The 20,357-nt window shown below is 40.7% G+C and overlaps 1 protein-coding gene across 2 annotated transcripts in view; it reads left to right on the forward strand.

The window, feature by feature from the left end:
* The window catches only part of PDK3 (pyruvate dehydrogenase kinase 3), a 76,998-nt gene extending 56,850 nt beyond the window's left edge, over window positions 1-20,148 (forward strand). The window contains exons 7-12 of one of the 2 annotated variants that reach the window (XM_053579787.1): window positions 7,183-7,259; window positions 9,017-9,118; window positions 9,518-9,628; window positions 12,762-12,875; window positions 15,817-15,956; window positions 18,010-20,146. In XM_053579787.1, coding sequence (XP_053435762.1) covers window positions 7,183-7,259; window positions 9,017-9,118; window positions 9,518-9,628; window positions 12,762-12,875; window positions 15,817-15,956; window positions 18,010-18,040 — 575 coding nt within the window. In that variant the 3' untranslated portion in view covers window positions 18,041-20,146. Of the gene's footprint in view, window positions 1-7,182; window positions 7,260-9,016; window positions 9,119-9,517; window positions 9,629-12,761; window positions 12,876-15,816; window positions 15,962-18,009 lie in introns of both variants that reach the window. The other variant, XM_053579789.1, reaches the window with a different exon arrangement.
* Window positions 20,149-20,357: the final 209 nt, after the last annotated feature.

Consider the following 20,357-nt stretch of genomic DNA (forward strand, 5'->3'; position numbering starts at 1 on the left):
CTGAGTCCTAGGTAATGGGCATTTGTAGTTCCCTCTCAAGCATATACCAAAAATACATTTCTCTTATAATGAGATCAAAATGTGAAAAGGCTTCAAGCTGCGGTTGAAAGACAATTGTCCCGCCATCCTGCTAGAAGGTATGAAGTCAAAGCTGCTTTCAAGGTCTCTGGGAAGAGTTATGCCCCCATTTTGAACCAAGTGGGCTTGGCTTGAGTACACCTGATTCATCTTGATGCTCCGTTTCTTTCCACTGGCTAGGCAGGACTAGACCTAATGTCCAGATTTATATTTTTCAAACAAAGGAACTTAAATCTACAGGTTTAATCTAAAACTGTTGTTTTACACTGGTGACAGCCTCCCTCAGTCCAAGGCCAGCACAGCCAGCCTGTTCTTGCAGCTTCCTGAGTGCCAGCTGTGTTAGCACATTCCTTCCAAGCCGAGGCTGTCACGCAGGACAGTCACTCACCGTGAGGGGAGCTTTCTGACTATTTTTTGGGCACCATCTCAGGAATGATATAAGCTTCCTTTCTATCATGTTTAAGCCCCTTTTCCTACCAGTAAGGTACATGAATGCTGCTGGTTATACGTAGCCTCTGGTTGTATGTTCATTTAGGAAATGTAGTTATGATTAATATTTATGATTTCTCAAATGCCAGAGCACTTTGCAAGAATGATTAAGGAATATGCTTTAGCCCTAACAACTTCTACATTAGACATGCAGGTTAGATGTTGGTCCTGAACACCTTAAGTGGATGATTTTGCTGTATAAGGAGAGCGTATGTATGCTCACCACAGTACGCCAGCTGACTCTGTTTTCTAGGAAGGAATCACATCCGGATTCACGTGGATTCGTTTTTAGAGCTTGTCTAAACTAGCATAGAATCCTGTTGTAGGATTCTTTCATTCCACAATAGGTGGCCTTACCAGTGGAGTGATACTACTTGCTGCTCTGGCCTTCAGAGTAAGTGAGGCTGGCATTCGACCAAAAGAACAACTTTTTGCTGCCTGAGAATTTTTTTTTTTTTTTTTTTTTGAGACAGTCTCATTCTGTTGCCCTGGGTAGAGTGCTGTGGTATCATAGCTCACAGCAACCTCAAACTCTTGGGCTCAAGTGATCCTCTTGTCTCCACCTCCTGAGTAACTGGGACTACAGGTGCCCGCACAACACCTGGCTACTTCTTCTATTTTTCATAGAGATGGGGTCTCACTCTTGCTCACGCTGGCCTTGAACTCCTGAGCTCAAGCAATCCACTTGCCTCAGTCTCCCAGAGTGCTGGGATTACAAGCATGAGCCACCACTCCCAGCCTGAGAATTTAAGTTCTGTTGGTTTGGCATATTATCTTCATTTTCTGAATTTTGGATTGTTTTTTCCCTTTCCCAATGTGGACCCCTGAGACAGTAGTAACTAGGATTATGCAGAACATATGGTGGGAACACCATCAGTATTCACCATTCATCACTAGAATTCTGAATACTGGGGGTAAGCTAGAGTAAACTTCCTTCATTGTCCTTTCTGTAACACATATAGCAGGAGCATTAAAAATAACAGACTTTTCTTTATCTTAGGTCAGGTTTCAAATATTTGCAACTAGCCATCTATGGCAACCTGTGATCTATTTCTCCAAGGTCAAGAAGCAGTTTCATCATACTTGTTCCCATTCTCTTGCCAATCTCATTCAGTGGCCAAAACATTGAATAAATGAAGATTTCTACCTTATCTTTTTTTTGTTTGTTTTTGTTTTTGGCCGGGGCTGGGTTTGAACCCACCACCTCTGACATATGGGGCCAGCGCCCTACCCCTTTGAGCCACAGGCGCCACCTCATCTTTTTTTCATCTATATGGTAAGGCAACATAACTTGGGGAAAGGTGAGCTGTGTAGCTAGCCAGGTAGTGGAAATCCTAACTCTTAACACTTATGAGATAAAGGCCTTAGAAAATCACTTTGCCTCTGAAAAACTCAGCTTCCTCATCCATAAGGAAAGGAAGCTGTAAGCTCCCCTTGTGGAGTGTTGGAAGGAGAATGTCTCTGTTGCCTCAAATACACGTATTATATTGGGCACATACTGAGTATATATAATATTAATAGTAAAAGGTAACTATTGGAAGTTAGGGTAAAGACCACTTTTATTTCTTCACCATTTCTACAATGGTCTTTCCTGTCAAGAGGATGGTTCATAGCTTTGGGTTTGGTGGGAAACATGAAAATTTCAATTTCATACTATGTATGTTTTGTTATAAAAGGATTCATAGAAAAGGTATGTGTCTATCCTGGGATCTTTGATCTCTAATTTCCCCATATTGGATGCTTTTATGGATATTTTCAATCAAGCGATTCCATGCAACAATTAATAGCTGGGCACAGTGGCCAGGTGCAGTGCCTTACAGCTGTCATCCTAGCACTCTAGGAGGCTGAGGCTGGTGGATCACTTGAGGTCAGGAGTTTGAAACCAGCCTGAGCAAGAGTGATACCCCGCCTCTAAAACTAGCCAGGTGGTGTGGCGGGCACCTATAGTCCCAGCTACTTGGGAGGCTGAGGCAAGAGAATTCCTTGAGCCCAAGAGTTGAAGGTTGCTGTGAGCTGTGATGCCACGGCAACAAAGTGAGACTCTGTCTCAAAGAAAAAGAAAAAGAAAAAGCAATTAGCAGAGATACCAGTAGAAATTAATTTTAACAGTGTTAAACTGTAGAAGTTAACTTTTAGTAATGATAATAGCCAACATCTTTTTTTAAATCATAGCTGTGTACATTAATGCAATCATGGGGTACAATGTGCTGGTTTTAGATACAATTTGAAATATTTTCATCAAACTTCACCACATTTTCTTAGTTATTGTGTTAAGACATTTATATTCTACACTTAGTAAATTTCACATCTACCCTTGTAAGATGCACCGTAGGTGTGGTCCCACCAACTACCCTCCCTCCATCCATCCTCTCCCCTCCCCTCCCCTCCCCTCCCTTTCCCCTTCTTCTTGGGCTATAATTGGGTTATAGCTTTCATATGAAAGCTATGTGTAAAGAAATGTTTTACCATTATCTCATTTAATGTTTCTGTTAAGGCAGTGATATACAGACCATGCCCATTTCAGAGGTAGAGCATGGAGGCCCAGATAGGGTAGTATCTATTAATATAGCTATCAAATGCCAGAGTCAGGAGTTGATCCCATTGTGACTTAGCCATACTATAGCTGTTTCTAATAGCCTTATCCATTTATCCAGCTACTTTTTCTTTTAAATGCAGGTTTTTCTGCTTAGCCTCTAGGGTTTTTTTTTTTTTTTCATTCTTGTAGAAGAGCAAAGTAAAAGTCCTATGTCTGTCTACATAGAGTTCTATTGGTATCTAGTAAATGCAGTTTAACTAATAGCATTTGGAGCAATAACTGTACAAAATAGAAATTTTATTTCTTGAGTCTTAAACATGAAAAACCTGGACCATTTTTTTCCATTGACTTTTAAAAATGTGCCCATAGATAGAGAATTCATATTTCATTTGTGTTTTATTTTAGAAAATAAATAAACATTTGTTAGATGTCAACTATTTAACAGCCACTAGACCCAGGATTGGGGAAGAGTCAATGGACAGAAACATTTGACATCATTTTAAAAGGAAGGAAAGAAATCTGGACTGTAATGTTCCCAAAGGAAAGTACAAATAATTGAGCAACCCTTTAGATGGCTCCTAGAGGATGTTATTTAAACTGAAACACACACACACACTAAAACCTGTGAAAGGTATTTTCATTTCCTTGAGATATGGAGCGAAAAGGTTGAATGCAGAAGCTTGTTTATATAACTAATATGCCTTTTGGTACAAGGTGGACTGAGCACTGAGCTTGTTCCTCAGGCCTCATTAAAATGACAATAAAGAAAAATGACAAAGAAAAGTAGCAAAGGAAAGGAAGGAGCACGCCAGTGGATGGTTTCCTAGTCTGTTCAGTTTACTATAACAAGAATACCAGACACTGGGTGGCTTAAACAACAAACATTTATTATTCACAATTCTGGCAGCTGAGAAGTCCAAGATCATGGTGCCCACAGACTTGATGTTTGGTGAGGGCCCACTTCCTGGCTCATAGATGCTTCTTCGCTGTTTCCTCACGTGAGAGAAGAGGCAAGGAAGCTCTCCAGAGTCTCTTTTATAAGGGCACTAAACCTCTTCATAAGGGCTGTGCCCTGATGAGTTAATCACCTCTCAAAGGCACCACCTCCTAATGCCATCAGCTTTGGGGCTAGATTTCAATATATGAATGTTGAAGGACACACATATTCAGTCCATAACAACCACCAATCCAAGCTTTTGAAAGCCCCTAGATAGAAGTATGCTGATTGATGGAACAAAGCAGAAGCAGCCTCAACGGAGGAGGCTGCAGCAGAGATGGCAACCAGTCAGCCAAAGGTTATTCTGCAGGGACTCTGGGAGAGGGCCAGGCAGTGCAAACGACTGGGGTGGGAAGAGAAGGCCAAAGGGGAGGTGTTAACTGAAAGCTGGTTATGGAGAAATGATGGGGAGCATCTGGACTCTGGCCAGGCTCTGCCTGCCAACAGCCAAATTAGACTACTTTGTTTAAGAACAACCTGGGAAGAGCTGGGACGGTTCATGTGAGTTTTGTTGCCTGTTCATTTAAGTATGTGGGGGCCTCTCTGGTCAAAGGCCAATGTGCTGGCCTGCTCACCCTAAAGCCAGTTGAAGGGTCCTGTCCAGGTCCACTGTGCTCCAAGTCAGCCTTCTCACTTACGGGGCAGGCCCAGGAGGAAAAGAAGACCAGCTACTTTGGTGAATCAAATTCTTCATTCTCAAACAAGAGTGTTAAAGCCAAGGTATATTAGAGGTTGGACGAAAGCCAGCAGCGTAAACGAAACCTAACTAGCATTAAACTTACCAGGTATGCTATTAATGCCAGAAGAACCTCCCCCTTTCAAAATTCTGAGAGAAAATGATATTAAGCTAAGAATTCTGTGTGTAGCCAAACCTTTAATCAAGTGAATGAGAAGTGTGAGGATTGAAAAATGTATCTCCCATGCACACCTTTCTGAGGTAGGTTCCCTCACTGACTTGATGGTATGCATGATATGGCTGTAAGAAATAAGGAGAAAATTCTAGAAACTCAATCAAAAACAATGTTAACACGATAGTTGTGCAGCACATATGGAAAGCAATCTAGAAAAATCATGAAAAATAGAATAGATACCATGCAATAGAATAAGAAGCTGGAACATCTTAGTGATATGGTGAAGAAAGCATGTTTCTTGTCCAGTTACCCAAGAGAAGAGGTAGTTACAAACTCCAGGAAAGGGCGGTGCCTATGGCTCAGTGGGTAGGGCACCAGCCCCATATACTGCAGATGGCGGGTTCAAACCCGGCCCCAGCCAAACTGCAACAACAACAACAACAAAAAAAAAACTCCAGGAAAAATGATAAACTAAGTAGTAAAGACATGTACCAAACATGAAGCAACCCCAAATGGGTAACAAGATGTTGACCACTTGGAGGAATGTAAAAACTCCATTTCACCTTAAGGCCGAGAACATTCTCCTCCAAGTGACACGTGAATTATATCAATGGAGTCATAGGGAAGGAAGTGTTGTGCAGGTATATTGCTCTACAGTGATCAATATTTATATAGGTATAATGTCATCAACACTAATAACTTTCAGCTTTCTTAAAAGAACCTATAGGCAACGTAAAGAACCTAGGACCACAGAAAAGAATGAAAATACTGGCTGGGCGCAGTGGCTCATACCTGTAATCCTAGCACTCTGGGAGGCTAAGGCTGGTGGATTGCCTGAGCTCACAGGTTTGAGACCAGCCTGAGCCAGAGCAAGACCTCGTCTCTAAAAATAACCAGGTGTTGTGGCGGGCGCCTGTAGTCCCAGCTACTTGGGAGGCTGAGGCAAGAGAATCACTTGAGCCTAAGAGTTTGAGGTTGCTGTGAGCTATGACACCATGGCACTCTACTCAGGGTGACATAGTGAGACTCTGTCTCAAAAAAAAAAAAAAGAAAACGTAAATACTCTATTTTCAACCAAAAGACTACAGCAGAAATATTGAAGAGTGCAGCCTCTCAGTACAGACTGGGGGGTCAGATAGGAAAGGGGGAGGGACTTTTGCTTTTCTGTCATTAAATTTTTAAACCATCTGTATATATTACTAAGTAATTTTTAAAGTAACTGTCAGAGGGTTCAGGATTTAGAATGAAAAGCTCTTGGTTCAGGCGTCTGGTTTCAGTGCCACTTCTGGTACCACAGGCAAGTCACATAGGCTCTTCAAAGCCTATTTCCTTACCTCTCCAAATAATGCCACCCAGCCTGGGTTGCAGCCAGGAGGTGTTGTCAGGAGGAGTCAGTTGAATAATGTGTGGAAGCTTTTTTTGTAAACTGCTGAGAATCAAACAAATGTGAGCTCTATATTATTGTTACTTTATTAGGGGAAGGAGGTTGAAATTATAGCATGGGTGAGCATGTCTGCATTCTACTTGAGAAAGTTCATGTCATTTCAATCTTTTAAGTGATTTGGGGTCATGAGGAGGAGGAAGGACTACATTTTTGAGCATCTACTCTCTACCCCACGCTGTTCTGAGTGCTTGACATGGGATTCATCATTTCTCAGATTTCCCTCAGACGATCCCTGATGCGAGGCGGAAAGACTGTATGTAGGTCTCTGGGGGGTTAGCTGCTAGTAGAAAAAGTTATGTGACCCTTCCATTGTACTTTATAATATGCCTCATTTGTCATCATTTAACAAAATTTAGCGCTGCTGTTTATTCCAGCTCACTAGCCCTCTCTCTCCTGTGGCTCCACATTCTCCCAACTGCCCACTGGGGTCAGTGGTGGGGGTTGTCCCCCAATTTGAAAAATACCAAGTGCTATTTGGATGGCCTTATATGATGCCCAGGACCTTATAACATAAGTGATAATATTCCAAGTCTGCCTAGCTAGGTTTCAAAGAGATCGAATGATTTGTCCAACGTCACCAGTAGCTGGTAAGTCGAAGAACTGGGTTTCACCCCAGGTTTGTTTGATTCCGAAGCATATGCTTTTGCTCATCCTGCCTTTAGAGATGGAAACCAAAATTACCTTTATAGAGTTCCAGTTTATAATCTTGGAAAACAGAATGCAAACATCATTCTTGACTGTCTCCTAGTTTGGATCCTTATTCATTGACGGTTTTTTCTGTTTTCAGCCAAAGCACCAAACAAACCTATTCAGGTAGTTTATGTGCCCTCACATCTGTTTCACATGCTATTTGAGTTGTTCAAGGTAAGTGGAATTTAAACACATGGAAAGAAGTCTTCATTTTAAATTACTTTGATTCAAGGCATAATGGATTCATTAGATTAGCATAAGAAAAAGATTTTGCATAACCATTTTAAAAATTCTATTTCTGATATCCTGTGGGTTTTATAATTTGTACACTGTGAGATGAAAAATTGCTGTGTACGGTATAGTTTTTGTGAATATTAGTACATATTGATTTTGAAATTTAATTGTCTTTTAGTGATTTTTTGGTAAAATCCATACTGGTTTTTTTTTTTTTTTTTTCACTTAGAAGATTAAAGATGCTTTTTACTTTCTAAACCTGGCAAAGCCTTTTTTTTTTTTTTTGTGGTAGCCAGATCAAAATGAAAACACATTAGTGTGTCGGTAGTTGCTCCAGTGCTGAGAGATCCTGTAGTCCTTTTACATATTTGTTATCAATTCAGAAGATCTGAGAGAGGCAGAGAGGAAAAATGTGGACTGGCTGGACCAAAAGGACCAAAAGAACTGTTCAGACTCCCAGCTGAAGCTGTTGCTTTTGTTAACCAGAGCTAGTGGCATTTGCGCTACAATTTCATTTCTTCCGATATGTGAAACACTAAATTGAACACCTGAAAAATCAGTTATGCTGATTTGCTTCCAAAAATTAGAATGTTACTGATGTAACATTTTAAGGTTGAGATGGGCATTCAATTGTGAACTGACTCTTCAACAGCTGTGGCTTTTTCAGAATGTCTTTTTAACTGATATTTCTTCTACTTTTTTTTCAGCCAAATGATTAATTTTTGTGGGAAGCATGAATCCTTTCAGTTTTTCTGCCTTCTTTAGAGAAAAGGTGCTCTATAAATGCAGACTGATAAATAGGATGTAAAGTGCACAAATCAGCCTCTGCACAGCCTCATTACATGTGATAAAAACATTCCTCTGGGTTGAGTTGAATAATTTAAATACCCTACAGCAGAAATTTTTTTAAAAAGGGAAGAAAGAAAAATAAATATTTAGCATGTTGGATGGGGCTAAAACTAGATGAAAAACAAAGTGTCAGGAAATTTTTCCCTGATCTGAACACATGTTTTAGCTAAGCTCTTCAGAGGGGAAAAAATACCATATCAGGCTGGGCGAGGTGGCTCATGCCTGTAATCCTAGCACTCTGGGAGGCTAAGGCAGGTGGATCGCTTAAGCTCAGGAGATCGAGACCAGCCTGAGCAAGATTGACACCCCATCTCTTAGCTGGGAGTTGTGGAAGGCACCTGTAGGCCCAGCTACTTGGGAGACCCAAGAGTTTGAGGTTACTGTGAGCTATGAAGCTGCAGCACCCTACCCAGGGCGACAGGGAGAGACTCTGTCTCAAAAAAAAGAATGGCAGCGCCCGTGGCTCAGTCAGCAGGGCACCAGCCGCATACACCTAGGGTGGTGGGTTCAAACCTGGCCCAGGCCTGCTGGGCAACAATGACAGCTGCAACCAAAAAATAGCCAGGTGTTGTGGTGGGCACCTGTAGTTCCAGCTATTTGGGAGGCTGAGGCAAGACAATCACTTAAGCCCAAGAGTTTGAGGTTGCTGTGAGCTGTGATGCCATGGCATTCTACCAAGGGCGACATAGTGAAACTCTGTCTCAAAAAAAAAAAAATGCCTTATCAATCCAAGTAATATTTGCTCCACAAAAGAATTGTTGGGTATAAGTAATCTTGTACTTGTTTCTTTTTAAGAATTGTGGTTTGTGAGTTGACAGTATTGATTACAAAGGGTCTTATTATTTTAGAACTCAATGAGAGCAACAGTGGAACTCTATGAAGATAGAAAAGAAGGCTACCCAGCTGTTAAAACCCTTGTTACTTTGGGGAAAGAAGACTTATCCATTAAGGTAACTGCATTATGTGTATACATACTCTAGCAATTGATTTAATAGTGTCTAGACATTGAGCAATCACAGCAAAAGGAAGAAAACTGACATTTATGGAGTGTTTTATTTGTAAGTACTGTGCTAGATCCTTGGCTTAAGTCACCTCATTTAATCTTCATTAGATCCCCGTTATTCAGGCATCTGAACAAGCCTTCAACCCCAAACCTGTCATATCCCTCTGTACTATTGTACCGCCTTTGTTTGACACTGTTGACAAAGGAACCATCTTTCATTGGGAGGTTTAAAGGGCTTATACATCTTAGAGTAATCTGGTGCATACTTTATTTAATGAGCTCATTGCTTCCCACTAACTATTAATTAACTTCCTTTTTTGATCTTTTAACATTTTGTACCCTGCAGATAAGTGACCTAGGTGGTGGTGTTCCACTTCGAAAAATAGATCGTCTTTTTAACTACATGTATTCAACTGCTCCTAGACCTAGCCTGGAGCCTACCAGAGCTGCCCCTTTGGTAAGCATCTGAAACTGCTGCTGAAGGAGAGATCATTGACGTGGGGAGAGATTCAGAGAGAGCTTCCCATGTCCCCAGAGTGTTGTCCTCTTTGAATTAGGGTGTTTTCTGTTCAGTTTGGAGGAGCAGGGATTTTTTGCCTCAGCTCCTTACTTTGTGACTCCTTTGGACTTAGATTTCTTCTCTAACCTGTGTCTAAGAAACACTACAAGCCGAGTGCCTCACTCCCTAATACATAGCAAAAGGAACTCACCGTGGTCAAATTGCTGCCAGAGCACCCTTTACCATCTAGCACTCCCCTGGGCAGGGTAGAAGTTACTAGAGTGCGAGCAAAGGGATGGCACACGGTGTGTGGCTATAGCTTGGTCCTGTGCGCCTTGGCGCTGTGTACCATAGCGGCCCAAGAATCACCTACTGCCTTTGAATCTCCACCATCAAATTTGTTTATATAATTAACATGTTAAATTATGGAAACATGAAATTTTTATATTAAATAACATTAGCGTGAAGTGTATGGGTGGTGTATGTGTTTTCAGAGCCCTTTCTGTCTCTCTCTGGAAATAACCTTCAGGCCTATTAAGACAGTGAGAAAAAGCCTCTGGTTACCATGGTAGCGTTTAGACCCTGGTAGGGCCACACTTTCTTCCCCTGCTGAGTGTTTCTAATTGACAAACAACAATTGAACCCTTTGTCATTAAACACAGCAACATATCTATCAGTCTGCAAAATGGTTCAGGGTATAAATTAAGTTTCAATTTAAAGTCCTACCTGACTGATAAGCACATAAGATTATATTTTATTTGTATGAATAAAACCAAACACTTTGCATTGTTTATTCGAGACAGTTTGTTAACTCAGCATGTTGAAAGCCTAGAGAAAGTCATTTATATAGGATTCAAGAACATTCGTGCAAGACCGAATTTGAAAGGCATTGCCTTGACCAGGCTTCTACTTAAATAAGGAAAAAAGGCACTACAGACAAATCTAACACCTTACCCAGTTGTTTAAATGGAATTTGGATCATCCCTTCCAGGTCTTAAAATACCACCTTGAGGATAACTGTTATGTCATAGTTTTTTTTTTTCTTTTTTGGGGGTGCGGGGGGTGGGGGACAGAGTGTCACTCTGTTGCCCTGGGTAGAATGCTGTGGCATCGGAGCTCACAGCAACCTGAAACTCTTCGGCTGAAGCCATTCTCTTGCCTTAGCCTCCCCAGTAACTGGGACTACGGGCGCCTGCCACAGTGGCCGGCTATTTTTTTAGAGATGGGGTCTTGCTCTTGCTCAGGCTGGTCTTGAACTCCTGAGCTCAAGCAGTCTGCCCACCTCAACCTCCCAGAGTCCTAGGATTACAGGCATGAGCCACCACACCCAGCCCATAGTTTTTTTGTTTTTTTTTAATCCAACTGGGGAATTAAAGTAAGAGACCTTAAGAAATTATGTATCTGCCCTCCCTTTGTATGGAGGTGGACATGAGGGAATGACCTTACCCAAGATTATTGAGCTCATTAAGGCAGAGCTGGTACTGGCTGCCTTCATGTTCTTTCCAGTATACCACGTGGCCTCTCCTTTTGAAGATGCTTCTGCCAGTGGCTTTCCCCATTAGGAAGCTGTCCAGGCCTTTAAAGTGGGCCCGTGGGTACGTACTACTAGAAAACAGTTCCTCACCAAACAACTTAGTTTTCTACCTCTGTGCCTTGACACATGCACTTCTTTTTTGAGAGTATCTGCCCTGGTAACTCCTACTGATCCTGTGATACAGAAACTTTTTCTGAGCCTCATCAAATCCATGGTCAAGGCCCTTTCTCTGCATTCCATAGGAGTCTGGGCATTGACCTCAGAGTTCTCAGCTGTTGTCTGTTGGACATGAAAGCAGGCTCTGGGCCTTGTTTGAGCACAGGAGGCAGAGGTCCTCAGGTGCCTTCCTGAAATATGCTGGTTTCTTTGCGGTGGTTACTTCAGTCACTACTATGGAGATCTCATCTTCACTGCTAGCCAGTCCTAAATCCCTTAAATGACAGGGTGCATTCTGTCCCCCTCTCCAGTTAGGCCTTACACTGAAGGTCAAGGAGAGATGTTAGAAGATGGCAGAAATGCATGTAAACTTGGTGAAATTGCTACTCTCAGTAGCCATAATACCAGCTTCCATTTATTTAGTTTTACTATGCATTAGGCACTATGCTAAGACTGTATGCTTATTATATCAGTTAATCTTTATAGAAGCTCTCAGGTAGGTTTTTTATTACATGCTTAGATGATAAAACAGTCTGAAAAGAGTCACACAAAAAGTGGATTTCAACTTGGGTCTATCTGTGTCTAAGGCCCTAGCAACCACGACTCCACATGCGCATGACCTGACCGCTCTGCCCTCCTTCTTAACCTTGTTCATAGACTTAAGCAGAGGTGGCAAAGCTTGTGGGCACAGCATCCCCCCACTACCACCCGAAAAGTCATGGAATTTAGTCTCAGTTATTCCTACTGTTCTCATGTTCTCACCTATGTCTGAGATCTTCGAGACCTTTTTAAAAACAAACAAACAAACAAAAACACTTGTTGTTGACAGAATTCTGTCAGGGTTCATATGTTCTATGTGACATAAAGATATAGAGGGTACTGGAATTTTTTTGTCTCTAAAATGTATAAACTGCAATATATCAAATTATTGTAGCATTCATTAGCACCTTAGAAAGTTGCCTCTCTGAAAATTTTCTTTTCATTCTTGTTATTGGTAGCTTTGAACTCCTGTGCTTATTAATTTTCATTTCAAAGGGCAAAGAAATCTGATGCTGAAACTTTGAAATGAGGTTGCTTAATTTCTTATCAGCTCAGATTCCACTCAATTTTGGATTTGCTTTTTGAAAGTGCTAAAACTTTGCTTTAAAATGTGGAAAGAGCATTTTCAAAAATGGGAATATTTCTGTTACTATCCAAACATACAAGAGGTGTTTTTACAGGGTGAAAATAAAGAGATTGTTTGCCATAGATGAGCATGTACATCATTGTAAAAGTTGAATCACTAATTGATTGGATTTAAATCAAATCAAGAATTTATTTTAATCCTCTGTCAATGCTCCACATATGAAACATGTCTGCATTTGTGCTTGTCTCACTATCTTAATTTTCTTTTCTCATTAGGCTGGATTTGGTTACGGTTTGCCAATCTCTCGTCTGTATGCTAGATATTTTCAGGGAGATTTAAAACTGTATTCCATGGAAGGAGTGGGTACTGATGCTGTCATTTATTTGAAGGTATTACATTTTGTTTCTGTTAGTATAAGGCATCTTTACTTTTTAAGATATAAGTTCTTTTTTTTTTTTGCCAGGGCTGGGTTTGAACCCACCACCTCCGGTATATGGGGCCAGCGCCCTACTCCTTGAGCCACAGGAGCCAAGATATAAGTTCTAATCACTAATCGAGAATAACACTGTAGCATCTCGTACAGTCAGCTCAGATTTACTGCAGTTTCATATGAAGCCCATGTTATATACCTCATCCCTGATTTTATGCTCAAATATAGCAAAAATAGGAAACATGGAGATATAAAAATTTTTTTTTTTTTTTTTGTAGAGACAGAGTCTCACTGTACCGCCCTCAGGTAGAGTGCCGTGGCGTCACACGGCTCACAGCAACCTCTTAACTCTTGGGCTTACGCGATTCTCTTGCCTCAGCCTCCCAAGCAGCTGGGACTACAGGCGCCCGCCACAACGCCCGGCTATTTTTTGGTTGCAGTTTGGCCGGGGCTGGGTTTGAACCCGCCACCCTCAGCATATGGGGCTGGCGCCCTACTCACTGAGCCACAGGCGCCGCCCAGAGATATAAAAATTTTTAAAAGAATTTTTTTTTTTTTTTGAAACAGAGTCTCACTCGGTTGCCCTGGGTAGAGTGCTGTGGCATCATAGCTCACAGCAACCTCCAACTCTTGGGCTGAAGAGATCCTCTTGCCTCAGCCTCTCAAGTAGCTGGGGCTACAGGCGCCTGCTACAACACCGAGCTATTTTTAGAGATGGAGTCTTACTCTTGCTCAGGCTGATCTGGAACTCCTGAGCTCAAGCAGTCCATCTACCTTGGCCTCCCAGAATGCTAGGATTATTGGAGTAAGCCACTGCACCCTGCCTCTACATTGAAAGGGTTAATCTAAAGGAAGCAGGTTTTCATAAACTGAAGTATTTTATTTTAAAAACTCACTGGCTTTCCCAAAGTTATAAGAATTCAGAAACTATAATATTATATAAAAGTTTCTCTGTAGCATGATTTTCTCATTCATTGGTGGTGTAGAGTATTTGGAGCATTTTTTTTTTTTTTTTGCAGTTTTTGGCCGGGGCTGGGTTTGAACCCACCACCTCCGGCATATGGGGCTAGCGCCCTACTCCTTTGAGCCACAGGCGCCACCCTGGAGCATTTTTTTAATAGGTGATCTAGGCATGTAATAAAATTTTTTTCCTTTGTCATAGTTCCTTTTTTCCCTGTTAAGTCATATACACATAGATCATGAATACAGTTATGCATTTGTGGGGTACAATGTGTTGATTGATTTTTTTTTTTTTTTTTTTTTTGCAGTTTTTGGCCAGGGCTAGGTTTGAACCCGCCACCTCCGGCATATGGGGCCGGCACCCTACTCCTTTGAGCCACAGGCGCCACCCTGTTGATTGATTTTTTTTTATACAATTAAGAGTGCTTACCTCAAACTAGTCAGCATAGCTTTCACCTCATTTAATTAATTATTGTGGTAAAACATTTATGTTCTAGTGACAGATTTGACTTGTACACTTGCAGTATGCTCCATAGGTGTGGTCCCACCATTTACCCTCCCTCTATCAAATCTCCCTCCTCCCTTTCCATCCCCCTCCATTTCTCTCCTTCATCCTGGGCTATAGTTGTGATCTATCTTTCATAAGAAAGTGTGAGTAATTATAAATTGGTTTCATAAAAGTACTGAGTACATTGGATACTTTTTCTCCCATTCTTGAGATACTTTACTAAGATGTAATAAAAATTTGAAAGGCACAAAAGGGAAAACTAAATCTCCTACCATTGGTCTTAAACCACTGGTTCTCTTCCCCAGAGATAGCCACAAGTCCACATTTCTTATGGATCCTCCTAGAGTTGATTCTGATAGCTATTTTTTCACTTTCTAATATATCTTGGAGATTTTTCTATGTCAGTTCATGTAGAACTGGCTCACTCTTCCTAACAGTGGCACAGTATGCTACCACAGGGTGAGCAAACCTAATCTAAAAATCTGAAACCTGAAATGTTCCCAAATCCGAAACTTTCTGAGTGCCAACATGATGCCAAAAGGCCATGCTCGAAGGAATGCTGAACCAGTAAGAATAATGTCAATAGGGCGGCACCTGTGGCTCAGTGAGTAGTGCACCAGCCCCATATACCGAGGGTGGCCAGTTGGAACCCACTCCTGGCCAAACTGCAACAAAAAAATAGCCAGGCATTGTGGCAGGCGCCTATAGTCCTAGCTACTCAGGAGGCTGAGACAAGAGAATCGCCTAAGCCCAAGAGCTAGAGGTTGCTGTGAGCTGTGACGCCACCGCACTCTACTGAAGGCGACAAAGTAAGACTGTCTCTAAAAAAAAAAAAAAAAAGAAGGATGTAAATATTGCAAAATCCCCCCCGCCCAAAAAAAAAAAGTTAAAATCTGAAATGCTTCTAGTTCTAAGCACTTCAAGTAAGGGATACTCAACCTATCTATGTGACACCGTAATTTAACTACTTATTCAAAGTAATTATCTTAGATGCCAACACATCTAAATGATGTGATATCTGATATCACTTCACAGTGTACGTTTATAAATCTGATACACATGTGTATGAGACTTTATTTCATCCTGAGCCCTTTGGGAGAGCAGGTGCCCATGAACGGTAAGTAGTGCTTCATCTAAGAATAGGCAGAATAATTGAGCATCTCGAAGCAGTATTAACAGAATTAGAATGTGTTTTTTTCTGGTCATGTGTACGTCAGGACTGGTTTAGAATGAGTGAATATTTGTATTCCTTTGAAAAAGCTTTAATTTTTTCCTGGCCAATCTAATTAAACTACTAAAATGTAGTTTTAATAAAATTTCAGAAATACGTATTAAGGTTTCTGCTGTTTTAAATGACAAAATGTAGGTTAGTATTTCATGTGAGAAAAATGCCACCGTGGACTTTTGGTATTTACTTTTGTTTCTCCAATAGGCTCTTTCAAGTGAATCATTTGAGAGACTTCCAGTTTTTAATAAGTCTGCATGGCGTCATTACAAGACCACTCCTGAAGCTGACGATTGGAGCAATCCCAGCAGGGAACCTAGGGACGCTTCAAAATACAAAGCTAAACTGTAATGTACTACTTTGATGTGTATTATAAAGTATCTGATTTGTCCCCAGAATGTACTCTCTAGATGATTGACTATTACTTTCAGCTACATTTTCTTTGCAATTGATAGTTTTATTCTCTCTCTCTCTCTCTTTTTTTTAAAGAGACAGAGTCTCATTTTGTTGCCCTCGGTAGAGTGCTATGGCATCACAGCTCACAGCAACCTCCAGCTCCTGGGCTTAGGTGATTCTCTTGCCTCAGCCTCCCGAGTAGCTGGGACCCCAGGCTCCCACCACAAGATAGTTTTATTCTCTTAACAGTTCTGAACATTATAGTGTTTTTCCCTAATATATTTTAATTGTATATATTTCTTCTTAGCCCAAAAGCCTTGATTCTTGCCATGCCTAACATAATGCAAGAGAAAGACATTTGTACATAAATACAGTTTATATAGTTTTGCAATTTTGTACCATTACAGTAGCAATTGGTGAGCAGCAATTCTGATGAGTAATAGCAGGGGTATCCAATCTGCGCCTATGGGCCACAGGCAGATTATTTGAGACTGTTTTGCTTATCTGTGATGTCAGATATTGCCAGAAGTATGCATGGACCCTATTTAATGCTCATCAGCTGTCACTAATGTTTTTGTATTTAATATGTGACCCAAGACAACTCTTAATCTTCCAGTATGCAGCAGAAAAGAAAAATGATTGGACATTCCTGAAAGCGTATCTATACTAATGTTTTTTTTTCCCTATGGAAGTATCATGATGGACGTCAGTGTGTTATTGCTGGACTGACCACTCATCTCAAATGATGAAATTTAGAAGAGTTTGGTATGCACGTACACACATACACACACACCCACACACACACCCATTCCTGGCTGAGATTAAGGTGAACCACCTTGAAATGCCTGGATCAGATTAATTTAATTTCCCTTGACTCCATCTTCATTCTGTATGTAAGTCAAATAGCATGTTCAGCATCATTGTGACCAGTTAATTCAAACTGTTTTTCAAGGGATAGGTGGAGTAATTTGAGTAGTGCAGAAGCCATCTAAAGGTCCATTTTGGTTGCAAAAGACGGCTTTAAATTGAATATTGTTTTAAAGGTGATTCTACAGCTCTAAATAGTTTAGCTGGTTGTATGCTAATTCAGTATGAGTCTTAATTTCTAGTATGTTACTAGACCAATTTTAACAGAAAGCCATTTAAAAAATTCTAAAATGCTTAGCCTGACAATGAAAATTGCCAAACTGTACAAATAAAATAATTGGTAGAGATTTGGGGAGAGTATCTAGTAGATGTGGTAAACTGACTAGGTGTTTTTACATGATGTACGTAAATTCTAAGCAAATTCTTAAGAAAACATTTCTTAAGAATTGTAAGAAAACGTATTCCCCAGTTTCTTAGTTAACAGCTTTGTTGAGATTCACATATTATGAAATTCACCCTTTTAAAGTGTTCAATTCAGTGGTTTTTAGTATGTTCAGAAAGTTATGCCTCTCTACTATCTAATCTTAGAATATTTTCATCACCCCCGAAAAGAAATTTCATACCCATTAGTAGTCACTCACCATTTCTTTTTTTTTTTGTAGAGACAGAGTCTCACTTTATGGCTGGCCCTCAGTAGAGTGCTGTGGCCTCACACAGCTCACAGCAACCTCCAACTCCTGGGCTTAAGCGATTCTCTTGCCTCAGCCTCCCAAGTAGCTGGGACTACAGGCGCCCACCACAACGCCCGGCTATTTTTTTTGGTTGCAGTTCAGCTGGGGCCGGGTTTGAACCCGCCACCCTCGGTATATGGGGCCAGCGCCCTACCGACTGAGCCACAGGCGCCGCCTATCACTCACCATTTCTAATCAGGGTTTTAACTGAAAGTAAAGATCTGTTTTAAAGTATATGTAAGTAATTAAATGGTAATTCTTTTTCTGTGGTAACCATCAAAAATAATTCAGAGGTAAGGCAAGGGGTTTTGAATTATCGCTGTAACTATTTTAAGTTAAGTTGGTGGAAATGGAGGAAGTCGTACTCATAAACTCACTGTAGATATTCCCATTATTTTCTTTGTAGGGACAAGATCCACACTAACAGAACTTTGTAGAGAACTGAATGCCCTGGTCCTCTCTGTGAAGAAAGAATGTCTTCTGCAAGTCGACCAGAGAGAAATCCTCAAACCAACTCTGAGAGTGGCACCATAGTTATTCCTAGTGCTTGATGATATATTTTCTCTGTACCAGCTGGACCTTTCCATGGAGTTTTTCCTGTAGCTACTTCAGATCTTCCACTCAAGTAGTGACCTGAAAAATTTGTCATTGTATCATGCTGTGGTGTGGTTGGCTCCTGTCGCAGAAGAGCACAGAGATCTTGTGCCCTCACGCTCTCCATGTTGTCGTCATAGAGTCTCTAGTGCCTACAGTGCCCCAGGGATTTGAGACCCTTCCCCATTCCAGAAACAACAGATCCTGCTGTTGCTGTTTGTGACCAAATACCATAATTTTTATCCCCAACCCCCACCTAGGGCTGGAGGAACCTGGAAGTGGAAGACATCAGCTGAGCATGCCTTGACGATTCATTCCCAGGGCCCTTCCTCTCTCCTGTGCGTCCCTCCTCCACTGTCTGATTTAGACTTTGCCTCCTTCCATCTGATTGGATTCTCATTGTGAGGTGTGGCTACTTTCATCTTAGATCTTACTCATAGATGCCTTGATTTTATTTTAAAAATCGTGCGTGTACTTCTATTCTGTTGATTAAAGTGTTCTAAAAGTTGTCTTGAAATTTTTCACTTAACTGCTTGGTTTCAAAGATCTTAAGTGAAAAGTTGCCTCCTGGTCACTATCAAGTTTGTAGAATGGGAAGTGGAGTTTGTAATGCTTCTGTCAAACTTTCATCAATGCAATACTGTACCCTGGTCATGCTCCTTAGTAGTCATCTAAGGAATTGGAATTTCCTGCGTGATGCACTTTACTAGTTGTAAAATAGACTACCAAGGAGAAAAGTTCTTTCTTATTTGTGTGAAAAATGCTCTAGGTCTTCATAATTTTCATTTTCATTAATTTTAGCCAGTTTTAGAATTGTCAGTGCAATCTGATTTTCATTCACAATCCTTTATTTTTTGCAATAAAAGTTGGAAGTGGAAATTGGCAACGGACTTGGGTAAGGAAAGAGGAATGATGTTATACTTATCCTTAGAAACAGAAGCGATCTGCAAGGCAGATTAAAACCAGCATCTTAGCTCCACGGGATGGGTTTTCTCTTCCCAATAATTTTTCACATGTATCATCTACTCAGACTTCTGTACCCTTTTAATGTCTATAAATGTTTCAGTCCAATTTTTAAGTATTGAGTCTACTGATTTACAAGTTTTAACTTATATACTATTCCTTCTTTATTCATACAATAATATCAATGCACTTGTCCCCAGTGTCACAGTGCTGGGGAGTTTTTCCTCAGGAGGAGTTGTGCTCTGACCAGCTGTGTGTATCTTGATTACATGTCTGTTTCTCTGAAGTTCCACTGAGTTTCTTCGATTTCTTTACCTGAGCTTATGATAGTTCTCTTCGTCTTCAGACGGATCTCATCTCCTGCATTCCTAGAAGCATCTCAACAGGGACCTCATATATAATCAGTCAGGTAAAAGAAATGCTGATGTACTTCTGAGAGAATGGGAAGAGATGGGTCATTTGTTGGTTGGGTGGGTTGAGGACCAAGTCTAGGGGATGTGGCTGTTCATATGATTATTTTTGTGTGATGTAAAAGATTTTAAAAGAATAGCCCTCAGCTTCCCTATAAACATTAGGTAGTATATTAGTATCTTACTAGGCCTCAGCTTCCAACCATACTCCCTATATTTTCAAGTGTGGTAACAGTGGTCCTCAAACTATGGCCCGTGGGCCACATGCAGCAGTGTGATTGTATTTGTTCCTGTTTTTGTTTTTTTACTTCAAAATGAGATATGTGCAGTGTGCATAGGAATTTGTTCATAGGTTTGTTTTTTTTTTTAACTGTAGTCCGGCCCTCCAGCGGTCTGAGGGACAGTGAACTGGCCCCCTGTTTAAAAAGTTTGAGGACCCCTGCGAGGCACCAGATTTCAGTCCTGCTACCCACGACCTTGTTCTGGTAGCATTTTTCTTGTTTGATTGCTACTCGCTCATAAGCAGCACATGGAAGGGTTGAGTATGGAAAATACAGTGTAGAAAAATCCTGTCACATTCTTCCTTTTAAGTCTTTTTAATAAGGAAAGATTTATTTAGTGTTTTAATGACCTAATTGGTATTCCTTTATTGACATAATTTTTAGCTTACTCATCTCCATCTGACCTGAATATAATCTCTTTGTTTTCTTTATTAAGAATTTATCTTTGCTTTTAAAGCAACCACAAGTAGAGTTTTAGGAACATTTTGCATTCTCACAATTTACCA

The sequence above is a fragment of the Nycticebus coucang genome, chromosome X (assembly GCF_027406575.1).
Source record: "Nycticebus coucang isolate mNycCou1 chromosome X, mNycCou1.pri, whole genome shotgun sequence".
Taxonomy (NCBI): Eukaryota; Metazoa; Chordata; class Mammalia; order Primates; family Lorisidae; genus Nycticebus; species Nycticebus coucang.